The sequence below is a fragment of the Actinia tenebrosa genome, unplaced genomic scaffold (genome assembly GCF_029948245.1).
Source record: "Actinia tenebrosa isolate PJP-AT-01 unplaced genomic scaffold, QUT_ActTen_1.0 PGA_scaffold6__47_contigs__length_16458017, whole genome shotgun sequence".
Taxonomy (NCBI): Eukaryota; Metazoa; Cnidaria; class Anthozoa; order Actiniaria; family Actiniidae; genus Actinia; species Actinia tenebrosa.
The window spans coordinates 15951317-15971986 of record NW_028292583.1 but is presented as its reverse complement, the minus strand read 5'-3'; the positions used below and the strand labels follow the sequence as shown (position 1 = coordinate 15971986).

Sequence of the window (20670 nt, the reverse complement as noted above, 5' to 3'; positions counted from 1 at the left end):
AAAGCTTTCAAAGCTTAAAGGTACCTTTGGCGATACTGAAAGACACATTTTTCTGCGCCCTCTGAGATCACTAGGCGTCCAGTCAAATCTATTTTCAAGGTGACTCGAATATCCAAGCCGAGACGTTTTTTAGTTTCCGCTCAACTTCGCTATTTATGCATTGCATCAGTGATTATATTTTAGGAACTGCAGGAAAATGGTTCTATAGTCAAAGCAGAGAGAAGGAAAGCTGAAAGAAACTGAGAGTAGAATAGAAGAGGGCCAAAATTAGAAACAGCTATATTTCTTACCACAAACTGAAAAAATAGCTCAGCTCTGGGAATCAGTATTAGGTGCTCTGCGGCAAGGGGTTTCCTATCGAACCTTTGCGACTGAATAAGAAACTTATCACTGCTAAAGACACAAATAGAACTGCCACTGATATTTTTAAACTGCCCATTTCGTATCTTTGTTTTATGATGACTTAAGATGACTTCGGCTAAAGCTGAATGGGATTCCCATTAAAGCTTCAAGGAAAAGATATACAACAAAACAGGCTATGACACTATGACGCACTTGCCAATATTTATTCACGCTCTTGCGCTCTAGAAAAAGTAAAGAAATACTAGTACAACAATGCGGCTAAAAGGCTAAACTAGAACTAGAGTTTTAACTATTAAAATACGAAAAATTAAAAAAGAAGAGAAGAAAGTAATTAAGGGTGTTTCCGCATTATATGTTTTCTCACGGCAAAGATATCAGGGAAAAAATTTTTAATTGCGAGATTAATTTCTCTAATTTTTATTTTGTCTCAAAAGCGTAAAACCGTTAATTAAGATGGCTTCGGTTAATGTTAATGTTTTTACTTCTCAGAGGAAGTACCTATTTTTCAAAGAACGACAATAACCATAAGTGCTCCCATATATATCTTGCCATTGTTTATTGCTTTACTTAATGCATTCTTGAGTTCAGAGCTGTACAAGATAAAAGGTTTAGTCCATTTCTGTATTTCAATTTAACCTGTAATTCGTATTCACAAATAGATTAAGTAATACCATGCACTAAGCCATCGTTACATTTCCATGACAACTCTCTGAGTCTAGATCTCTTAATCCCCGCTGTCGTAAACTGAGACAAGGTAATTTTCACTGGATTCTCACTCTTTTTAAACACGATATTTTCCATTTGTTATATCAAAAACTTTGCTATTGATTTAATGTTTTCAGTGGCCAGTCGAAATCCCCCTATCTGTTATGTTAATGATGAAATTATTTCGATGAACGCCTTGATAAACACTGCCTGTAGACAAGAAGGCGTCTGTTATGCATGACAACCTAATTGACAATCTGATTGGTTAAGACCAAGATTCAACTTCCGCAAAATAAAACTTATAGCAGGCAACCTAAGTGAAGAGGGAAGAATGTGAACGATAATGTTCATATGAAGTACTCTGAATTTATGGACGTGATCAGAATAACTGAATCTTTCCATGACGTCCGACCAAAGCCTACTGTGTGTTTATCGCCCTTCATCTTCACTTGATCCTATAGTGCGTATATAAATACGAATCTCACCCGAGAATAAGAATTCAGTTCATTTGTGCATCCTAAAGTCAACACATCACTTTTCTTCTTCTTCAGACTTGTCATTCTTCGAAATTCGGTATTTTAGATATTTAATTTGGAGTCTTTACCGAGTCTAATATACGTCCGATTGATTCTTTTTCTTCCTGTTGAGGAAATCGAAGTTGTCACAGCAGAGCTGATTATCTCAAAGAAACAGCGAGCAAAACACGAGGATTTATGCAGAGGCACTTTGGAAACTGTCATTCACTAATGTGTCTACTTCTAGAAATCTAACCTTCGATATCGCGTCACAATCTTTAAGGTAATATAATACAGGTGAATTTGACTCAGCCTGACATCGTATCGTCGTGTCAACAGCAATATTACTTTCCTCCGTTGAAGTCAATGTCGACTTCTTCCTTCAAAGTACCGAACATTTCGTCTAATCCTCACAATGTGAAATAGCACAAATGCTACGGGTGACGGACAATTAGAAAACATGGATCATGCAAATGGAACGGCTTTGGCGGGTCCAGAACCCACGATTATAGTTCTATCGATCGTAAATATGGTTTTCAGTGCCGCTGGAACTATTGGGAATTTAGTGGTTTGTGTGATCATACTTTCCAACAGAGATCTTCAGATTGTTACAAACTATTTCATTTTCAGCCTTGCGGTGGCCGACCTGCTTGTCTGTACCATCGCTCAACCTATGTACGTTGCCTATATCTTGGGCTTTCAGGATGGAGCGTTTCAATCAATACGTCGTACATTTACTTTCGTCTCTGTGCTGGCTTCAGTAAGCAATCTCTGGGCAGTCACAATCGATCGGTTTTTGGCTATATCTTCGCCACTTAAATACCCTCAGCGGCTTAATGTCAAGCGTACAAACATACTACTCTTCATTATTTGGAAATTAGCTATTGTACTTGGCGTGACTGCAGCGTTTATACGCGTTGCCCGTATTTTTGTTCAGATCTTTACAATTATCATGATTGCTTGTATAATCCCCCTTTATATTCGTATATTTATTGTTGCCCGAAGACATGCAAGACTTATTATCCACCAGTTAGCTTACTTCAACAGTATGCAATATGCTGCCGTTCAAATCAGAAAAGAACGAGAAAACATTGCGGCGAAGACTGTTGGAACAGTTTTGTTGCTATTTGCCCTTTGCTGGATGCCTCTTCAAATCATACCCTTTTTCTATAGACTTTATCCAGAAAAACTTATGGGTGCATTCGTATGGGTTAATACCCTTGCGCTCTGCTCCTCGTCTTTTAATCCAGTGGTATATAGCTGGAAAATGGAAAGCTTTCGCAGGAAAGTTAAGAGAGTGTTGCGGTTAAGTTTAGTTAATGGAAAAATGAGTCGACCTCCAAGCAACTCTACTAAGATTGGAGATGAAGAAACAAACGTATAATCTGTATAACCGGCTTGGTCATTAGGATGGTAACCCCGGTCTCTAAAGATGGAAAAACCCAAATCCTTGGAAGACTTTTTTCTTGTAAAAAGTACTTTGGAAGATGGTAAATAAAAAGGCTAGGTACTTCAATTCGGATAAGTACTCGAAAGATCAAGAAGTCCGCTGAATATTCGTGTGCTACCGCACTCACCGCTACTCAAGCCGCTTACAGCAATAAAAGCAAATCAGATCGTAGTCCATAACCGCTTTCGATCTGTTGTTAGCCAAATGTGATGTTTTTCATTTCCAGTCCTACAGTTATGTCGAGACATGAATAACAAACATGCTCGTTGACATCGTGTAACTGTCTTATTCCAGACATGTGAAAAGAGAATCTTTGCCTGTTATAGTACGCCGGCTCGTCGGTCCTCAAAGATCCTTTAGTACTGACAAAAACCTTGGGCTATTGCCACTTAAATAGTACATCATAGTAAATTCAGTCACTTTGGTTCTCGAACGATCACGTAAGGTCTGGATTGAGTTTTACTCCTTTCAGATACGAAAATCTTTTGACTCAGTATATCATATGTGCTATTATTAAAAAAATACAGTATGTTTAAATTGCACGCTACATGTTTATTGTTGTTGCAACAAGTAGTCATGTTACCGAGACGTGATGTTACCAAGGACATTACTGCAACTTTGTCCTTGGCATTGTAAGCCAGTAATCCTCATCATCTTTTAATCGCGCAACTTTGCGCGCAACATTTATGACAATATAAGAACATGCATAAAACGAGCGTTTTTATAATCGTTACGACTAGGAAACAAACCCTTCAACAAACCTAGTAAATCATGCAGCACTACACCATTAAGAAAATTTCGAAATTGCTGACAATGTCAAGCAATGTACTTTCGTCAATCACTCCTTCAACCAAATCTGATCTGTATATCTATATTTATCATTGTCATCTATCAAAGTAAGTTTCACTTCCTAAAAATCTTCACAATCATAGTTAACGAATTGGACTCAGAGCCGTCAAGACCCGATTGAGGTATGAGCATAGTCTTCAAACTCCATCATGGATATTCATCGTAGAAAAGATTAATCCGACTTGGCCTAATGTTTAACAAAATTAACCAGAAGAAGTTGGTCTGGTAAGGTTTTGCCTTCAAACTTATTATATTTCCTGTTTGTGGAACTTTGACATAATGTCTAGTTTAACTCTCCTACTCACGGCTTCTAACAGCTCTGCGACGTACATGTAACAGTTTTACTATAAAGCAAGAACCTTCAATACTATCATATATATACGTGTGTTAACTTCTTTTTTTTTTCTTTTTTTTTTTTTTGTAAATATTTTGGACTGTATATAACTATGTGAAGTGTATACTATTAAATCAATGTATTTTGCAGTGAGTTGTCTTTAGAATTACTGAACTGCTGAATACTGCTATATGTGCATACCTGGCTCAGCATGCACCTATTGGTACACTATATAAAGAATCCCGTTTACTTTAGAAGATATCTCAAAGAGCAAAGGCTACGAAAACCACCCTTATGGACATAATCAGTAACATCAGCGAATCTATATTCTCTTGCAGTGGTTTGCATGATATCTAGCGAATACAACACCTTTTGAAGGATAATCCAATTAACTAGTTAGCGAAATTCAGATAATGTCTGGACCAATAAAAAGTTCAAAACCCCCATATGTTTCTAATCCCAAACTGCCTGTTTTATCTTTTTTAGCTGTCATTGTGGGCTCTGGAGTTTGGCACAGACAGTTTTTATAAGAATCGGCGATTTTAAAAAGGTGCTTCACCTCTTCACAATTCTCGATTACTGGATCTTGGGATAACTTAATTAATTATCGCCATTTCTTGATATGCATGATACTGAAATGTCAGCGGGATGTTGAGTGCTATGCTTATCTAATCGATAATTGCCGCGCGATACTTTTTCAGGCGATGGCCTGCCTGCTCCAGCAAGGAAGATATCTGGGAGCCCTGGAGTATGCAAGTAAACGTTGTCTTTTTGACAAGAAAGGTCAGTAACAATACACGCATTATATACGCGCATTAAAAACAGTTGATAATTCAACACATTTATGCCCTTAGGTCTTAACTCTAGATCTAAACTGGCCCGCCTTTTAAAATTTCCGGTTTTAGATGTGTTTGTTTAACACATAAACGCCATTTAATCCATTTAGTAAAATTGCTAATGTATTTATTTAGAACAAGATCTGACGTGACTCATTTATCCTCCCCAAAACTACTACCTTTTTTCAGTGACTTTCTTCCAATACTAAGCTAAACCAATGGAAATGCAGGGAGGGAATTTTGTCTTCTCACTTGCTCAATCACCTCGCCCATTTCAATAGATAGCGTGCGCAGCTTGGTTAAATATTTCATCCTTTGATCTCCGGACATTTTCCGTATTTTTCATTGTACCACCCAGCAATTCTAAAACTCAAATCTATCTCGTAATTAATATCCAGATACCTGATGTCCTTAGGCGGTACGGCCTCTCAAATACGGTTTGACTAATTGAATAGCTTTTTCTAGGTAGTACCTTCCAATCATCCACGCATCCCAACCATCGCAAAGAGAATAATTAAAAACCTAATCGCTAGACCAAACGATTTTTCTGGTCTCATGCAGCATATTAAATCACGTCAAATGTCTGGCTTCACGCAAACAACAAATCATTCAAGTTTTCAATCGTTAATTCAAACTAATCAATCACTGACTGGAATGTATTTCAAGAAACACCCCGTCTTTGTTCAGAAGATAATAAGTTTAGAATTTCTGTCTAAAAAAATCTTTCAGTTAAAAACTTATGACAATTTGAAAGATTTGCGGGCTTTGATGCACCGGATCTTTCACAGGTCATTAGAAATGGGAAATTGCATCGACAACATGAAGGTTTTACAACCGGAGATTTAGCTGCAAAATGGAATTAGCAACCTCCTTCAGGGCAATAATGATTCAAGCATGGTCATCTGTTTTACTGAGTCTAATGGCTTCTAATCGTTTTATCCCTGTCATCGATCGTTTAGAAGAAAATCCATTGCTTTTGTTTTCTCAGTAAATAGAAATCACCACCATTAATAGCCAGGGTTGGCATGTTTATTTTTACAATTTAAATCGCGATGATTGAAAGGAATTCTATTCTGTGCTGTCACGTCCAACTGAATACCAATGCGATGTAATAATCAACGAAAAGATCACGTTTCTTGTTGTCGCGTCCCTTAAAATTACCTAACCTTTTCGGCTGGTACTTAAAGCTTTGTGATTTACAAAACGACTTATCATTAACAAAGTAATTATTCATTAAAGACGAGCGTCATTTATTTGACATTCAGAAGAGTAAAATTTATTCATTACATTTACCGGCTTTCATGAAGGAAAAAAAAAGATTTATTAAACTTACTTTCATGAAAAAAAGTATTAAACTTACTTTCATTTAAGAAATCATATTTATTTAACTTATACTCGTAATAAAATTAACCTCTTGTACGTGTTTGTTTTGTATGTGCTTGAACTTTCTGGAATTTTATATGACTTGAGGCACAATATGCTACGCAACAGGAAAAACGTACTTGCCACTATTTATCTGGATTTGAAACGATTCGAATCCCACCAGATAAGATTTTTTAATCTTCAAATTCTTCATTGGATTTTTAAATGTTTAAAAACACTCAACATTCGTAATTGTTTCGTTATGCGCGAAAAGCATGAATTTAATAATAGATTCCTTTCTGCACGCACGCACGAGTAGCTTGCCTCGGATTAAGTCGCATTTGTATATAAGTAAGTGACGCTAATTTAAATTCAGTTCGTCGAGTTTCAGAGCAAGCTACCGGGTAAGTCAGATCGCTTAAACTTTATATATATTTTTCTACACAAGTAACGCTTTATTTTGCTTCGCATTTTTTAGATTTCGAACCAACTCGTATATAACTCGCGAAGAGAATTAGTTCTGAAACCGTAGCTTGTAACATTTCGTCAATAAACGAAACAGTAATCATTCATTTTAGAAAACTTAACTTCTTGTTGCCGTACCGTCGATCACCATATTATCAGTTATTGATAAGTACCATTGATTACGAGGCACACATGTGTTACACACATTTCATTATTGATTACTAGTGATTTCAATCTGAAAACGTCGAATTATGTTTATCTGGTTTGAAATACTTCCTGCCTGGGAACATTTTATTTACACACCTTTTCCTATATTTCTAATAAGTTTTCTGTTTATATTTTATTATGGCCACTTCTCTTACCGCCTTAAAACCCGTGCAAGAAAGTGCCCAATCCCACTTCTCGTTTCCGCCAAGGGATATTCTTATACTAATTTTTTTTAAATTCTTTTAATTAAAGATCTCCTGGATATTTTTTATCTGGTCCCATCAAAGTTACTGGCCACCAAGTTAAGTCAAAGGAAAAAGCCTTTTGATTCTCTCTTTACCATTGAAGAGGTATGAGTGCACCAAACATGCATTCAATCTTTTCGATTCATATGTTTCTAGTCATCACAAAGTGGCGATATGCGCCAAGCAAATCTAGTAAAAACATTTGCATGCGGCTAAAGAAAAAAAAAATTTATCGCGAAATCGTAAAATACTTCAATATAAAAGGCCACAGAATTGAATAGTATTTTCTGTCCATCGCGGTGCAAATTGATCACGTGACCAGTGGAGCTTCGTACTACTAAAAACCCTTTCTACTTGCTATATTGGGCATAATGGGTTTTTGATTTCAAAATTTTAGATTTTGCTATAGTGGATTTTCTCATCCTCGCGGCGTCAACAGACATCATTTACAACTTGAAACTATCATCAGCCTATTAAAATTAAAAAGATAAATATTGAGAAAAGAAGCCTAAATATTAAACTATACATATGGATGTTCAGACAGGCCGAGGAAGTTCAGACGTACTGAATATCTTTTATCTGATATGAGGGTCTAAATGTAAACTTGACCATAATGATTAGATTTTGTTTTTGCCTTTTCCAGCTCATTTCCATTTTGATGAGGACCCAAGATGACATTAGTCTTACTCGTGATCTGATAAAAGTATGTTTCCTTGGGGACATGCCTAGAGTACATTTTAGTCTAAGTCTGAATCTTTAATTATAGCACTATTTATCACATGCGCTTCTTGACTTTTATCCAGATCTACCATATTTCATGATTACATTTAATATGTACTGAGATAAAATCTTCCCCTTAAGAATTCCCCCTTAAAAAGTTTGAAAAATCGGATTAAAAAACCAAATCTGCATATATATATAGTAAAACCCTAAATTATGGCGCCACTCCTGTGAGCTATTATCTACACAATTACTCTGTTGAAATTCATAGTACTGAGATACGAGGTAAAATATCTCGTGATTTAATAAAATAAATAGAATCATCACGTGATTCAATAATTCAAAAATAAAAAACTGACATAGACGCATTGAAGATTTTTCCACAATGTATTGCCATCATCAATGCCATCCACGTCACATCATCATCATCATGGATTCTAACAAAACGTATCAAAGTATCAGTAGTAACTATTACAGCAACTCTTTCCTATTCCCTTATGTAAACATGCATGTCTTTCTTTATTCATTCCCGGCTGAAGGCTGTGTTTGGGGAAGGATACCAAATTGATTACTGTGCTATTGACAAGCCAGGAATGAACGATAATTCAAGGTAATGATCCAACGTTAACGACATGACTTCCTGATAAGTCTATTTAACATAAAATAGAAGTCAGTTTTCTATGGATCTATTCTGTAATCGAACATGAAATGACGTCAAAAATGCTCCATACTCAAGTGGAACCACGGGCGCAGCGAGGGATGTATCAAAATCTATAGAGGAACTTCTGTGATTCACGATCCTTTCCTTTTATTAATAAGTTTGTTATTAAAACCTTCCATTATAAATAATCAGTTAATCTTTAATTTGATGTAAAGCTAAATAAATGGATAAAGAAATAACATGCGCATGAGCTATGCGCATGCACATTTAGGGGGTGATTCCAGGTATCTTAGTCCAAAGAGCCTGCGTTTCTCTTGGTCAGCTCTTAAAAACAAAACTCTGGCATAATTGATTCTTAGACGAATTTGGCTGAGTCAAATTTGAGACTGCTCATGCGCGTTATTGCGGAATTAATAGCTAACCTGAATTCAACTTTTGATAAAAATGAAGAGCATCGGTTTTTAAATACTGATTTTTAATGTCGTCATTTATTATAGAGAAACGATCCGAAAATGGAAGGATCTTTACCAGTCATGCTGGGATCTTGGACTCCATAGCCTTGTAAGTTTCTTGGTCAATCAAATTATTTTATTATTCTTTCGTTTCCTCGTTCATCTCAAATCAGCCAGGGGACACACGAAAAAAAAAACGCAAAATAAAGCAATTAAACAAAAAGCAAAAGCTCTCGTTAGTTGCACCTTCTTCGGATGACGATTTTTGGCGTATGCGGCAAAACAGGTGCTTTTGACTTAATTCACATTCTTTTCGTAATTTGTTCTCATTTTAGGCAAAGAGACTATTTGCATATGTGATGGTAAAAGATGTCATGGTGTCAGCCAGGAAGATACACATCGTTAAGCGCTTCTTCCTTGGAGTGTAGATAGAGCAGAAAAGAAGACATTGTCCGGTCATTCCGGCGCCTCGTCTGTCGGCTTACCGGATTGTCAGGGAGCTGCGCCAAACCAATCATGTCACTTAATTGAATCAGCGCAAATCCTATTTGTTGTTCGTTGTACTGTAAAAAAACGAATGTTAATTTGATATACCACACTTGCTCATCAAAAAGAGTGCATTTTGACTTGGTATCGTATGTACACTTTTATCGAAAGTTCATTTTAAGTGTACAAATTTAGAGTTAGATTTTAGGAAACTTAGAAACTTAAAACTTTTACCACGAGTAATAAATGTAGGATATCGTGATAGAAATATGACATTTCAGAGTTTAATCAATCGATTACACAAAATTTAAACATGATCTTTTCATGACGTACCGGACAGAAAGAATTAATACATGATTTTTTTAAATCTAGTAATCTAAAGATCTTCAGTTGCTTATTCAAAAATGGGGAAAAAAGTGGGGTTCACCGACTTGGTTATCTAGTCATAAGAGATCGTAATAGGGGTAATTCCAATTATTCGCATTGGACTTGTTCCAATTATACGTTTAAGGTTTTGTGTGGAAAGTGTAGGACGATCAAAAAGCCTAGAGTAATCTAAACGACGAATCTTAAGTTTATCTAGCATTTCAAGTTATAAAATTTATTTGCAAAGATGAGAATATGTGGACCGCATGGCACTAATGAAATACATGAAGATATAGAAATATAGATAAGTTATAGTGCTTGGGAACGAGTTTATTCCGGGCGAAAGCCCTTGCAATTAAAATCGGAAAAATTAATTTCCGACCTCGCTGGGAATCGAACCCACGACCTTCGGAATTGTACTACCGATGCTCTACCAGCTGAGAGGTCAGACTGAGAGCAGGCCGGGGTTCACCGAAGGTGAAGGTCGTGGGTTCGATTCCCAGCGAGGTCGGAAATTAATTTTTCCGAATTTAATTCCAAGGGCTTTCGCCCGGAATAACCTCGTTCCCAAGCACTATAACTTATCTATATTTCTATATCTTCATATAAAATTTATTTGATGAGTTGCTTCAAACTGACCTGGGTTCTAGTACTTTATACATTCCCTTGAAACTTGTGAAATTGTCTTTGTAATCTCCAGGATACTAACGCCCGTTTTGAATTGATGTTGAAACTAAAGTGGTCAAAATAATTTTTTGTTCATTCATTTTTAAAAACTCGTATACCGTATTTGTCAATTTTGAAACAATACCGGTCAGGTCAGACAATAAAAAATCTTAGCATTTTTCGAAAAACGCCCAATTTTACCTTAGCATTTGCACAAAATTACGAAATATTTTGTCAGATTATAGAAAGGTAGTCAAAGTAAGATATTATTTTGAGAAATTTTCAAAACAACGCTAATAAACGGTAAAAAACGAGATGCGCGAAATGGATGCGCAGTAGCAAAGGTCCGCCGGTAGTACAAAAGTATGACCCAACCTTAAACCTTGGCTTTCAAATTGCGTTTTTTTTAATCCAAAGTTTTGGAAGAAGAGTGTAAGATAATTGCATGATTCTTAAAGCTAGAGACGAATTTCTACTCGTGCTACGGAACGTTTACTCGATTAGCCAGCTAATGAAACCTTGATAAACGTCAAGCTTTAAATGATAAATTCTTTATCATAGTATTAATTATCACCCTCAGAACCTTTTACTCTTGACAAACTTATGCCTGGATCAGTCAACTTATTGGAAGTCGTCGCCGGTGATGTCAATGGTGACATGAGGAATTGCCAATCGAGAAGGTCGAAATATAAAACTCTAGATTCCTTATGTCTTTCTCTTCTCAAGTAACGAATGTTTGAATTTTACAACCTTAATTTGTCACTGATTTGATAGTTTGGTAAAATATTTTGAAACTAATTTGACTATAGGCAAGTGACGCAAAGTGATCGTAAGATACCGATTGAAATTTTCATGATTATTTGCAATCTCCATGCTTTATCTTACCAATATCCTTGCGCAAGTAATGAATTTTTTTAAAGTAATACCCCTAAAAGCATATCAATCGTAGACCATTTTATAGTGTTAGTGATCGAAGTGATCTGAACGATTAAAAGTGCTCAGTTTATCAGAAGATTATGTGGCTGCATTACTAATTTTCACGGAATAGCCAATAAAAAAATCCAAAACACCTGTCCTTTACTGCTTGCGCTTGGTAAAAAATCGTTAGTCAAATGTACTATTACTGTTGTCGTGCGTGGTCAGTCGCTGGTCCTTCAGGACATGATAAAGCTAACTTCTTTTATTCTATATAAACATAGTTTGATATTTGTTAATGAGCAGTTTATTTAGGGCCAAAGAATCGACTGAGGCGCTTTCAGAACGCGCTTTTTTACTTCTGGGAAACTGATACGAATGTTCAGAAACCTTCAGACCGTGCCAAGCTTAGCCTAAGCTTGCAATATTGACTTCAATACATTTATCGTAAGTAAGCATGTTATCCATTGTTTGTTAAAGGACACTTTTCGTTTTCAACTATTACTCATCCAATCTTGATTGGGTCTAAATGTCTTTTATACAGTTTTTATTTATAATATAATATTTACTTTTCAGATTTCAAGCTTCGGTGAGTCAGACAAGGCTGAGTCCAGATTATATCAAGTTTACAGTTAAGAGGCAAGCACAAATATTCTTAGTAAACAACGATATTTGATTAAAAAGATATGTGGTTCCCTCCATGATCCATCTCCCCCTCCTACCCTGCGATCAACGCCCAAACAACAAAATAATAAACAAACATAGTAAAAAGTGATAAAACATTTCTAGTATTTGATCTAATTAAACAGAACTTCACTCTTACGGGCTGAAGATAATAAGTTCAAAATTCTCTGTGCCAGTTAAGATGTAAATAAATTGAATATTTTACTTACTAGCCAGCGGGCTTGATAAAGGAAAAATAAATTGGCCAGATGTCGGGGGATTTTGGTCTGTCAGGCTAATTATCAAGTGCGGAAACTAGTTTTAACACAGATTAAAAAAATAGAAGATAGAAAGAGCTAACCTGAAAATGTTTGATCTGTTGATCAAATGTGAGATTAGAAAGAAGATTAGAAGATTAGAAACAAAATTTTGTTTTATTATACATTATTGAATATTATTTTCTTGTTCTGGATTTTGACTCAACAAACAAAACTTCTCATTGGATCGAAAAGAAAGAAAATATAACTAATCCGAGAAAAATTGACCAACAAATATCTTTTACCAAAAGCATATTTTAACTCTTGCTGATAAATATTTGGTTGTGAAAAGGCTGATCGTGGAAAATATAAACTACTTATTTTGATTAATGCATTGCGCGCCTAGATTGAGACTTTTTTAATCCTTTTAATTATCATTTTCAAATAAATTATCTCCCAATTCTATCATAATTGTTTTTAGTATAAATTGCTTTTATGCATTGATGTCTTCGTTACGAAAAATATTAATGAAAAACCATAAAAGCGCTATGATTGGACCGTCGGTAGTGCACTATTTGACTGTTTTTTATTAATAAAATAGCCACATTGAAACATCTCGTTTAGAAAAACGTCTTCGTACCCTCTCTAATTAGAAGATAGAAATATCAATCGATGAAATTAAATCATTAAGATTTCTTAATCTACTAGTACTGGCATGGAGTCGGTTTCTCTGAGCTACGTACGTACCGAAACATCAAAACTGGCATTATAAATAATTAACCACACTTTCCCATAAATATTGAGCTAATCATTCTTTTGCGCTTGTATTGTCCCTTTTTTCTTTCTTGCTGCCGATTTGTGTACATGAACAACTTCGCTGAAAATACATAAATGAATGATTGAAGACTTTAAGTGTCACGTAAGTAATATTCATCTCACATGTTGGTGGTTTGTGGCTACCAGACTAGTGTTATGTTGCAATGTTTTAATATGGGCTTAACGTGTGTTGGTACAAATAAGCCTTTATTTACTGATTTGGGTCATTTTGATTGATCGAGAACTCGGATGGAAATACATTAGTGTGAAAGCTTTTCTAATGCTACGGAATGCAGTGCTGAAATTTCAACACGTCATGTCATACTTCTTCGGCATTGAATGGTTTGGCGAGACTTTAAAGACCACATCTATATCATTCCTGGATGTGTATTCCTATGCATGTCACCATCGTCAGTTTATATTTGCATATTTTTTATAACAGTTTTGCTGCAAACGCTCATTTCACAAATGACATGTTAAAACCTTATGCAAATAATTTGTTTTATTTCTTCAAAGCAAAGGAGAGTTGGTTGGCTTATTTTGGTCCACTGTCGCACAGGCTGATGTTTGTAAGCAGAACTCCAGGTATCTTAAATAATTAAAAAGCTCCGCCATGACCTTTTACATATATATATTCTCCTCAAGACCGTGTTGCTAGCAAAGGAAGTAACAAACGCTTCAATTTACCTTTAACAGTAGGAGCAAAACCGAAGCTTAACGATGCATTGGTGCAATGGAGGAACTCAAGCCATGGTACTCTTCGTGGTGGCCCTGTTCGCTCGCTACTCTTACGCCACACCAGACAAGTAAGGATCACTTATTTTCACTACGTATTCCATGTCTTTTGTAAAGTTAAGTCAGCTGAAAACAAAAAAAAAAACTTTTCTCAACGTTTTTATTTCCGTCAATTTACCCCGAATGGCTGCTTACTTTGTTCAAAGGCAGAACTCGTGTTTTCATAACGCATACTACTTAATGAAAATATTACCTCTATTTACATCACCTCGAGAAATAGAACAAGCATATACAAAGAGTACGCATAAAAACCCACTGTACAATCTTACTCATTAGGTCTTTTTCTTTAATAGATAGTTTTACTCATAGGTGCATGTTTGTTACTCTTCAAAAGGCAACTGGTTTCAGTAGGAACACAAGGTTTTGAGTATTCCTCAACCACCGGCGTTAGTTTTTCCCGCAAATTAAATATTTCCTATGGCTTGCAGAGGTTAATTTCACCCTCTTTCGTCGAGGCTTTCCAATGGTGAATTTAATAATAAAAAGGAAGTCAACTGAAATATTTCACTACTGGTAGTTGTTATTCCGAGTTTTCGGAGTTTAAAATATTTTGGCTTTAGCGGTTTAAAGTTTTGCACTGATAACAACAAATCTTAAATATTTCTTGGTCGCTTTTCATGACCGAAGAACAATATCTTTGATTAAGTTTAGCGCAAATTGGACCACATTTATTGCGTAGCTATGTGGGGTACTGATCGTTTCTATGATTTTCATAATAGTCTTCTCAATATAATATACTCTCCGTAAAACAGCATGCCATGACTAGTCATCAATCATTTATTTCCTTGTCTTTGATTTGTACACGACAAAATATGTTATAACTAGTCTTGAAATTTAATTCAGCTGTTGTAATTCTAAATCTCGCTCAATGTATAGAAATCGAAAAATCATGTTTAGTACATGACAAATACTTTGCTTCATCTTTTCATTGTGAAACACAGAACAAATTAAAATCTCACTTCGACATCGTGAAATAAGACAGGCGGACCTTTATTGGACCTCTAAGAGACGACAAATTTGGCTTGTCTCTGACTGAGAACAAAGTAAAATCATTTATTCGCCGGAACGTAATGTTTTTTCCTATCAGTTACATCACATTAATTGTTTTTGCCTCTGATCAACTCTTGGTTTGATCACTTAAGTGGTAACAACGATCTCGACATGGAAATCTTCTTTTTAGACTGACCCAGTGCATTTAGCCGGTATATGACTTTCTTTATTGATAGCATGGAAAATAATCTAGGATTTCTAAAATAGTAAGTCTTCGCGAAATAAGTTTAATTTACACAGTTTGGCCTGATTGGATTTTTTGTTCGTGATCTCAAAGCTGTAAAGAAGATTAATTCGGTTTTATGTGTGTGTACATAAGGGAGGGCCCTCTATGGCACAGGTCAGTCGGCACCTTTTGTCTATCTCTATGCACTCATCAAAATCTTTGTCTCTATCTTCAAGTACTAATACCGATAAAGCTCGTGAAAAACAAATCTTAATTTTCGTATTTTCTCGTTCTTTAATTTAGCTCATCAAAATCAGCCATCCCTTCTCATTATCAGAATTATTCGAGATTATTGAAGAAGCTTTTGGAAGAAGGATACGACAGAAGAATAAGACCAGGCGCTAAAGGTATTCATTCAACAAAATCAGTCTAAGGAACCCCTAAGGAAGCGTCCATTTCCCATACAGGTTCCATACATGGAGCCCGGCCCGTATGAGAAAGCAGGGCATCACTAGGCAGTATCCATTTGTTTCCTTGTTGTTGTGTTTGTTGCAGATCAGGAGTGGTAGGCTTCAATGGTCTCCAGCAGATATTGGTTTTATGACCGGCTCCAGATTATTAAAAAACACCCTTGTTCGTTTTTAACTAGCCTGACCCCAAAGAGACTTGTCTGCTGTGTCAAGCAGCGCCAAACTGAACTATCAAACACCCATTTACTTCGTTCTATGGTTTGTTGTTTCTTGTTTCTGAAAGGAGACCTTCAAGGAGATATCTTGTTAAATATTCTTCAGTTTTCTTAAGTAGTAGAGAAGAATGGAAATAGTCTTCTAATTCAGTTCTATTTCTTAGATGCTAAAATCCCAACGGTGTGTATGTCACAGTTATCAAAAACTATTAAAAATTATCAAAAGTCAAAAATATTGCGCGCCAGAAAAGTGAATCTAAATCTTCAACACTTTAAAGAAGTTATTTATCATTATGGAAGCTATTTTACCGAGTCATCAAAATCGTGGCGATCATTTTCAAACCTATCAAAAATCTATCGCGACCTTAAAAGAAAGAAGCTTAACCTCGAACATTTAATTTCCGAACTCATATCCGGGTGATCAACAAAGCTGTTTGCTGCTTTGTCTGTCTTTAAGCTGGCTCAATTACTCGGGTGTATTCCTATTAATGCATGGCTCTAGATCTGATATAACATAATTTCTTTGTATATAGGCGTTCCAGTTATCGTTAAGGTGGATATGTATGTCTCAAACATATGGGCCATAAAAGAAGTGAACATGGTTAGTCACGGCAAGAGAATAATAATGGACTCTGTTAATGATAATTACGTTTTTCGCTTTATAATAGACCTATAGCTTGGGCGTAATGTTTTCTCATTACGAGAATAACAATTCTTTGTTTCATTCGTATCCATATTTCATGCGTCAAGTGCAAGTGCTAAACAAAGAATTCAATACTTTATACGCAAATGACACGTAGTTTGAAATGGGTAAAACATTATTTCAATGCCAAAAAGGTCTATTGGTTATTTACATCGATTAAACTGCATTCAAAAGTAAGGCAAGATTTTCTTGCTCCTGTAAATAAAGGGACATGCACTAATGTGAAGACTGGTTGCGCCAAACTCGGCCCGGTCGTAAATAGTTCATAGCGCAGTACAAACAGTACGCAAATGATCACTCTTCTTTCCCCTTTCCATGTCTAAATAGCCAAATTTTTTTACTACGACAGGACTTTACGATTGATATTTATCTACGTCAATACTGGAACGATGAACGACTACGACACAGTAGGATATCGGCGGATTCGGTACTTACCCTCAGCAGTGACATTAATAAGCAGCTCTGGGTTCCAAGCACATACTTCATTGGGACCAAGAAGGCGTACTTCCATGATGTTACTACAGATAATTATCTATTACAAGTGCGACCCAATGGAAATATATTCTACGGTATGAGGTAGGAGTAAGTGGAACGATGGGAGCCGAGGGGGCCGAGGGGGCCGTGGGGGGATAGGGTGGTCAGTTGTAATATAGCGTGAGGTTCGGTAGTTCGGTAATATCAATGTGACTAGTGTTTTCGGTTGTCGAGACACGAAAATTGGTTTCCATTTCAGTTAGAAGTTTGAGTCACGTGATTCATACCATCCAAGTGCTTGAACACGGAAGCCCATTGAAAGTCAAATTCCAACGTCTTTCTTCTGTTTTACAATAGGCTTACCATAACAACATCTTGTCAAATGAATCTAAGGGACTTCCCACATGATACTCAAGAATGTACACTCGCCTTAGAAAGCTGTAAGTGAATCATATCTTATACTTTATCTTGTGCCACAAGTTTTCCTGTCGTAGAAAATCCTCTGTTAATACATCGTTATAGAAACGTCCTTTCAATTTTGTGTTAGATGGGTACCAAACGACAGACGTGATATATGAATGGAACGACCGCAACGACAACACCTCAGCTATTGTTTTGCACAACAATCTAGAGTTGCCTCAATTTGAAGTGATCGAAGTGACTAAATCCGTCAAAACTAACATGTATAATATAGGTGAGTTTTATTGTACCAAGACCAGCGTTAATTTTTATCACTAGTCAAAGATAATGGTATAAATAGACTACAGCTGAGTTGACTGCATTGTTCGAAAGGGATTATGGGTCAATTAGTTTTGGTTAGCATTTTCCTAGCAGGGGCTGAGTACAATGTAGAATTCCACCATGAGTTCAACTAGTAGCATTTACGATAATATTAAAGAATAAAAAATTCATATTTAATGAGTTTTCGTAGCAGAATCATGGGAATGCTAATCAAACTATGTTTCTTAATCCTCAATTCTAATTGGTTTTTCCTTGAGTTCGTTCTGAAGGTCAACTCAGCTGGCTAATGAAGTTTATTTAATCTAAAAACCTAAGATGTCTTTGCCTACTTATTATCTTAGGTAACCATTCATCGCTGATTGCAGTATTTAAAATGAAGCGCAGGATTGGATATTTTTTAATTGACACTTACATTCCCTCTACCATCATCGTCATCATTAGCTGGATATCGTTTTGGATTGACCCTGAAACTGCTCCAGCTAGAGTAGCATTAGGAATCACCACAGTTTTAACCATGACTACATTAATTTCAAGTGCCAGAGCGAATCTCCCCAAAGTCAGCTATGTTAAAGCCATTGACTGGTACCTATTGCTTTGTCTGATCTTCGTTTTTGGCTCTATCCTCGAGTACACCTGTATTACTTTTGCGATCTCCAATAGAAAAAGAGCAAAGAAGAAAATGGAGATGATTAGAGGATCTATAAATCGTTCGTCAAATAAAGTATGTTATATTGGTTCAATATAGAGCGTTAGAGTAGAATAATTCAAAATTTCTTAGCATTTTGATTAACTGATGATCACTTGGTTCTTTGCATGATTGACTTTTCCGTGAACGTACTTGTGTACCTAATGATTTTTAACATTTTTCACAGTTACTCTAATGATACCTATGACAGGTCTTATGTTAACAACTAAAGACGTGACTATACTGACTATTGCATTATGAAAAATAAAAAGCGGCTGATCAATATCTCAAATTACCGATGAAATCATATACTTCCTGTTGTCAAACCATAATTATCATACACGCAATGTGTTCCATGGCTGGTCAAAGTAACTAGCAGTTTCAAAGCTTTCGATTGTTCGGAAAATGAATTAATTGTGTGTGATTATCTTGCAACTTTTATTTGCCATGCCTTTAAATTGGTTCAAAAATTTTCTTCAATAATCATCAAACAATCTTAAGAATTACATCCAATGATCACTCAGTTTGTGGCTCACCTTTCATGACAACGCCCATCAGGCTATACTTTAGCCTTTTCATCATTTCACTGTCATTAATGTTACTTTAAGTTTTTCTTATGTGATGCATGATATTAACTAAGTTATGTTTTGTCACTAGGAAACAAAACCAGAAATTCATTTTAGTGACACTGCACCGATGTGTCCCATCCACAGAAAAACAGGCGCAGCTAAAGTCAGTGTTATGGCTCGCGTATTTGGAGAAGATACCCACGTAAATGCAACAACTGGATCCTGCAATCAAAATTATGAAGGAGGTCTCTTATTTCACTTTAATCCCGCCCTCATTGACAATGCTTCTCGACTTTTGTTTCCCTTATCGTTTGTTGGTTTTAATGTTATTTACTGGATGGTATATGGTTCATGAGATACAACTACTGCATGCACCGACGTATCTCGTCTCATAATTTCTTTTGAGATATTCTCATTTCATTTTTTAATATTTGTTTTATTCATTTCATGTCTCTTCTTATCTAGGTTCGTATAATTTTTTTCTTTCTTTCTCATTCCTTAAATCTGTCGTATCTAGATCGCTTTTAGATTCCTTTCCTTTAATTTTCTTTTTTTATCATTTGATGTTTAATTATATGTTCAGTTATTCACGTACCAACATGCATAGTTAATGGCTGTCATTGTTGCAACAAATAGCAGCGTACTATCAAAATAGTTTCCACCTCATAGACGCAGCATCTGCATGCCTCCCCTCAAACTGAAGGCAGTTGCTATGATTTACTACTTCTCTACTGACTTGCTTTTGGCCAAGTACTGTACTGTACCAACAAATCAGTAAAGTGTTGGACTATGCTACCAACAAGTGCAAAATGGAGTAACAAAAAAATAGTACTTAGAAGTTAAACTGTAATATGATTATTATTCAAAAGAGATTTTGTTATGAATAGGAAACGTAGTCAAAGCGAATCAGGGACTCAGGGGCTGGAACCCCAGATTCCATAGCGTTATCTTGTTTTAATATATAACCACATTTAAATGTGGGTTTTCGTGCTTTACGCATGGTTTACTGGCTAGGAAAGCCATTTGAGAGTTATTACTAGGTACATTTTACTCTTGAATTGTTTTCTGCGGTTGGAGGCCAAGGGATAAAAAAACACACACATTAAAGTGATCAGAAGCCAAGCCTATCCTTCCTCATACAAAGATATTTCTTACTGCAATGGCTAACTGTAACGTGGAAAGAGCGACTTATTTTTGTATAGTATTTATTAGCTAGATTTAAGGATGCTAGTCTTAATCATGCCCGCGATTTTGTAGCATCACTATTGAGAAGAAAAAAAACAAGGTATGCCGCCTATATCAATGAATTATAGTTATTCAAAAAATCACTGTAGTAGTAGTGATGATAATAAGCATAATATTTTTCATGAAGCTAAGTTTGCTTTTATAATGAGAGTGTTTTGAATGTCAGATGTTATTTGGAATATCGCGCTATTTTCTAGCATAGTAAATAAAGTGATGAAATGGGA

The 20670-nt window shown here is 35.8% G+C and overlaps 3 protein-coding genes and 1 long non-coding RNA gene across 4 annotated transcripts in view; 3 read left to right on the top strand and 1 right to left on the bottom strand.

The window, feature by feature from the left end:
• LOC116288297 (uncharacterized) overlaps positions 1-5716 on the bottom strand; it is a 15711-nt gene extending 9995 nt beyond the window's left edge. Inside the window, exon 1 of the long non-coding RNA XR_016121548.1 lies at positions 5455-5716. This is a non-coding gene — a long non-coding RNA (uncharacterized LOC116288297). The remainder of the gene's footprint in view (positions 1-5454) is intronic.
• Positions 1-10767, top strand: part of LOC116288294 (clathrin heavy chain linker domain-containing protein 1-like) — a 20853-nt gene extending 10086 nt beyond the window's left edge. The window contains exons 17-23 of the mRNA XM_031695063.2: positions 4703-4766; positions 4918-4999; positions 7339-7436; positions 7975-8034; positions 8591-8661; positions 9210-9273; positions 9500-10767. Of these exons, the coding sequence (XP_031550923.2) occupies positions 4703-4766; positions 4918-4999; positions 7339-7436; positions 7975-8034; positions 8591-8661; positions 9210-9273; positions 9500-9592 (532 nt within the window). The 3' untranslated portion in view covers positions 9593-10767. The remainder of the gene's footprint in view (positions 1-4702; positions 4767-4917; positions 5000-7338; positions 7437-7974; positions 8035-8590; positions 8662-9209; positions 9274-9499) is intronic.
• LOC116288296 (adenosine receptor A2b) lies at positions 1386-4660 on the top strand. The gene has a single exon (XM_031695066.2). The coding sequence runs from the start codon at positions 2044-2046 to the stop codon at positions 2965-2967; it is 924 nt and encodes a 307-aa protein (XP_031550926.2). The 5' UTR covers positions 1386-2043; the 3' UTR covers positions 2968-4660.
• LOC116288295 (glycine receptor subunit alphaZ1-like) lies at positions 10613-20670 on the top strand. Its single transcript, XM_089039098.1, has 10 exons — positions 10613-12044; positions 12174-13918; positions 14030-14139; positions 15648-15751; positions 16563-16630; positions 17082-17308; positions 17564-17646; positions 17754-17900; positions 18289-18668; positions 19290-20670. Exons 3-10 carry the CDS (start codon positions 14054-14056, stop codon positions 19554-19556), a joined length of 1362 nt encoding a protein of 453 aa, XP_088895224.1. The 5' UTR covers positions 10613-12044; positions 12174-13918; positions 14030-14053; the 3' UTR covers positions 19557-20670.

Coding starts and splice junctions, on each gene's coding strand:
- LOC116288296 (XM_031695066.2), top strand. CDS start 2,044: ATGGATCATGCAAATGGAACGGCTTTGGCGGGTCCAGAACCCACGATT.
- LOC116288295 (XM_089039098.1), top strand. CDS start 14,054: ATGCATTGGTGCAATGGAGGAACTCAAGCCATGGTACTCTTCGTGGTG. Junction 16,631..17,081: donor CCATAAAAGAAGTGAACATG/GTTAGTCACGGC, acceptor TTACTACGACAG/GACTTTACGATTGATATTTA. Junction 17,309..17,563: donor AATATATTCTACGGTATGAG/GTAGGAGTAAGT, acceptor GTTTTACAATAG/GCTTACCATAACAACATCTT.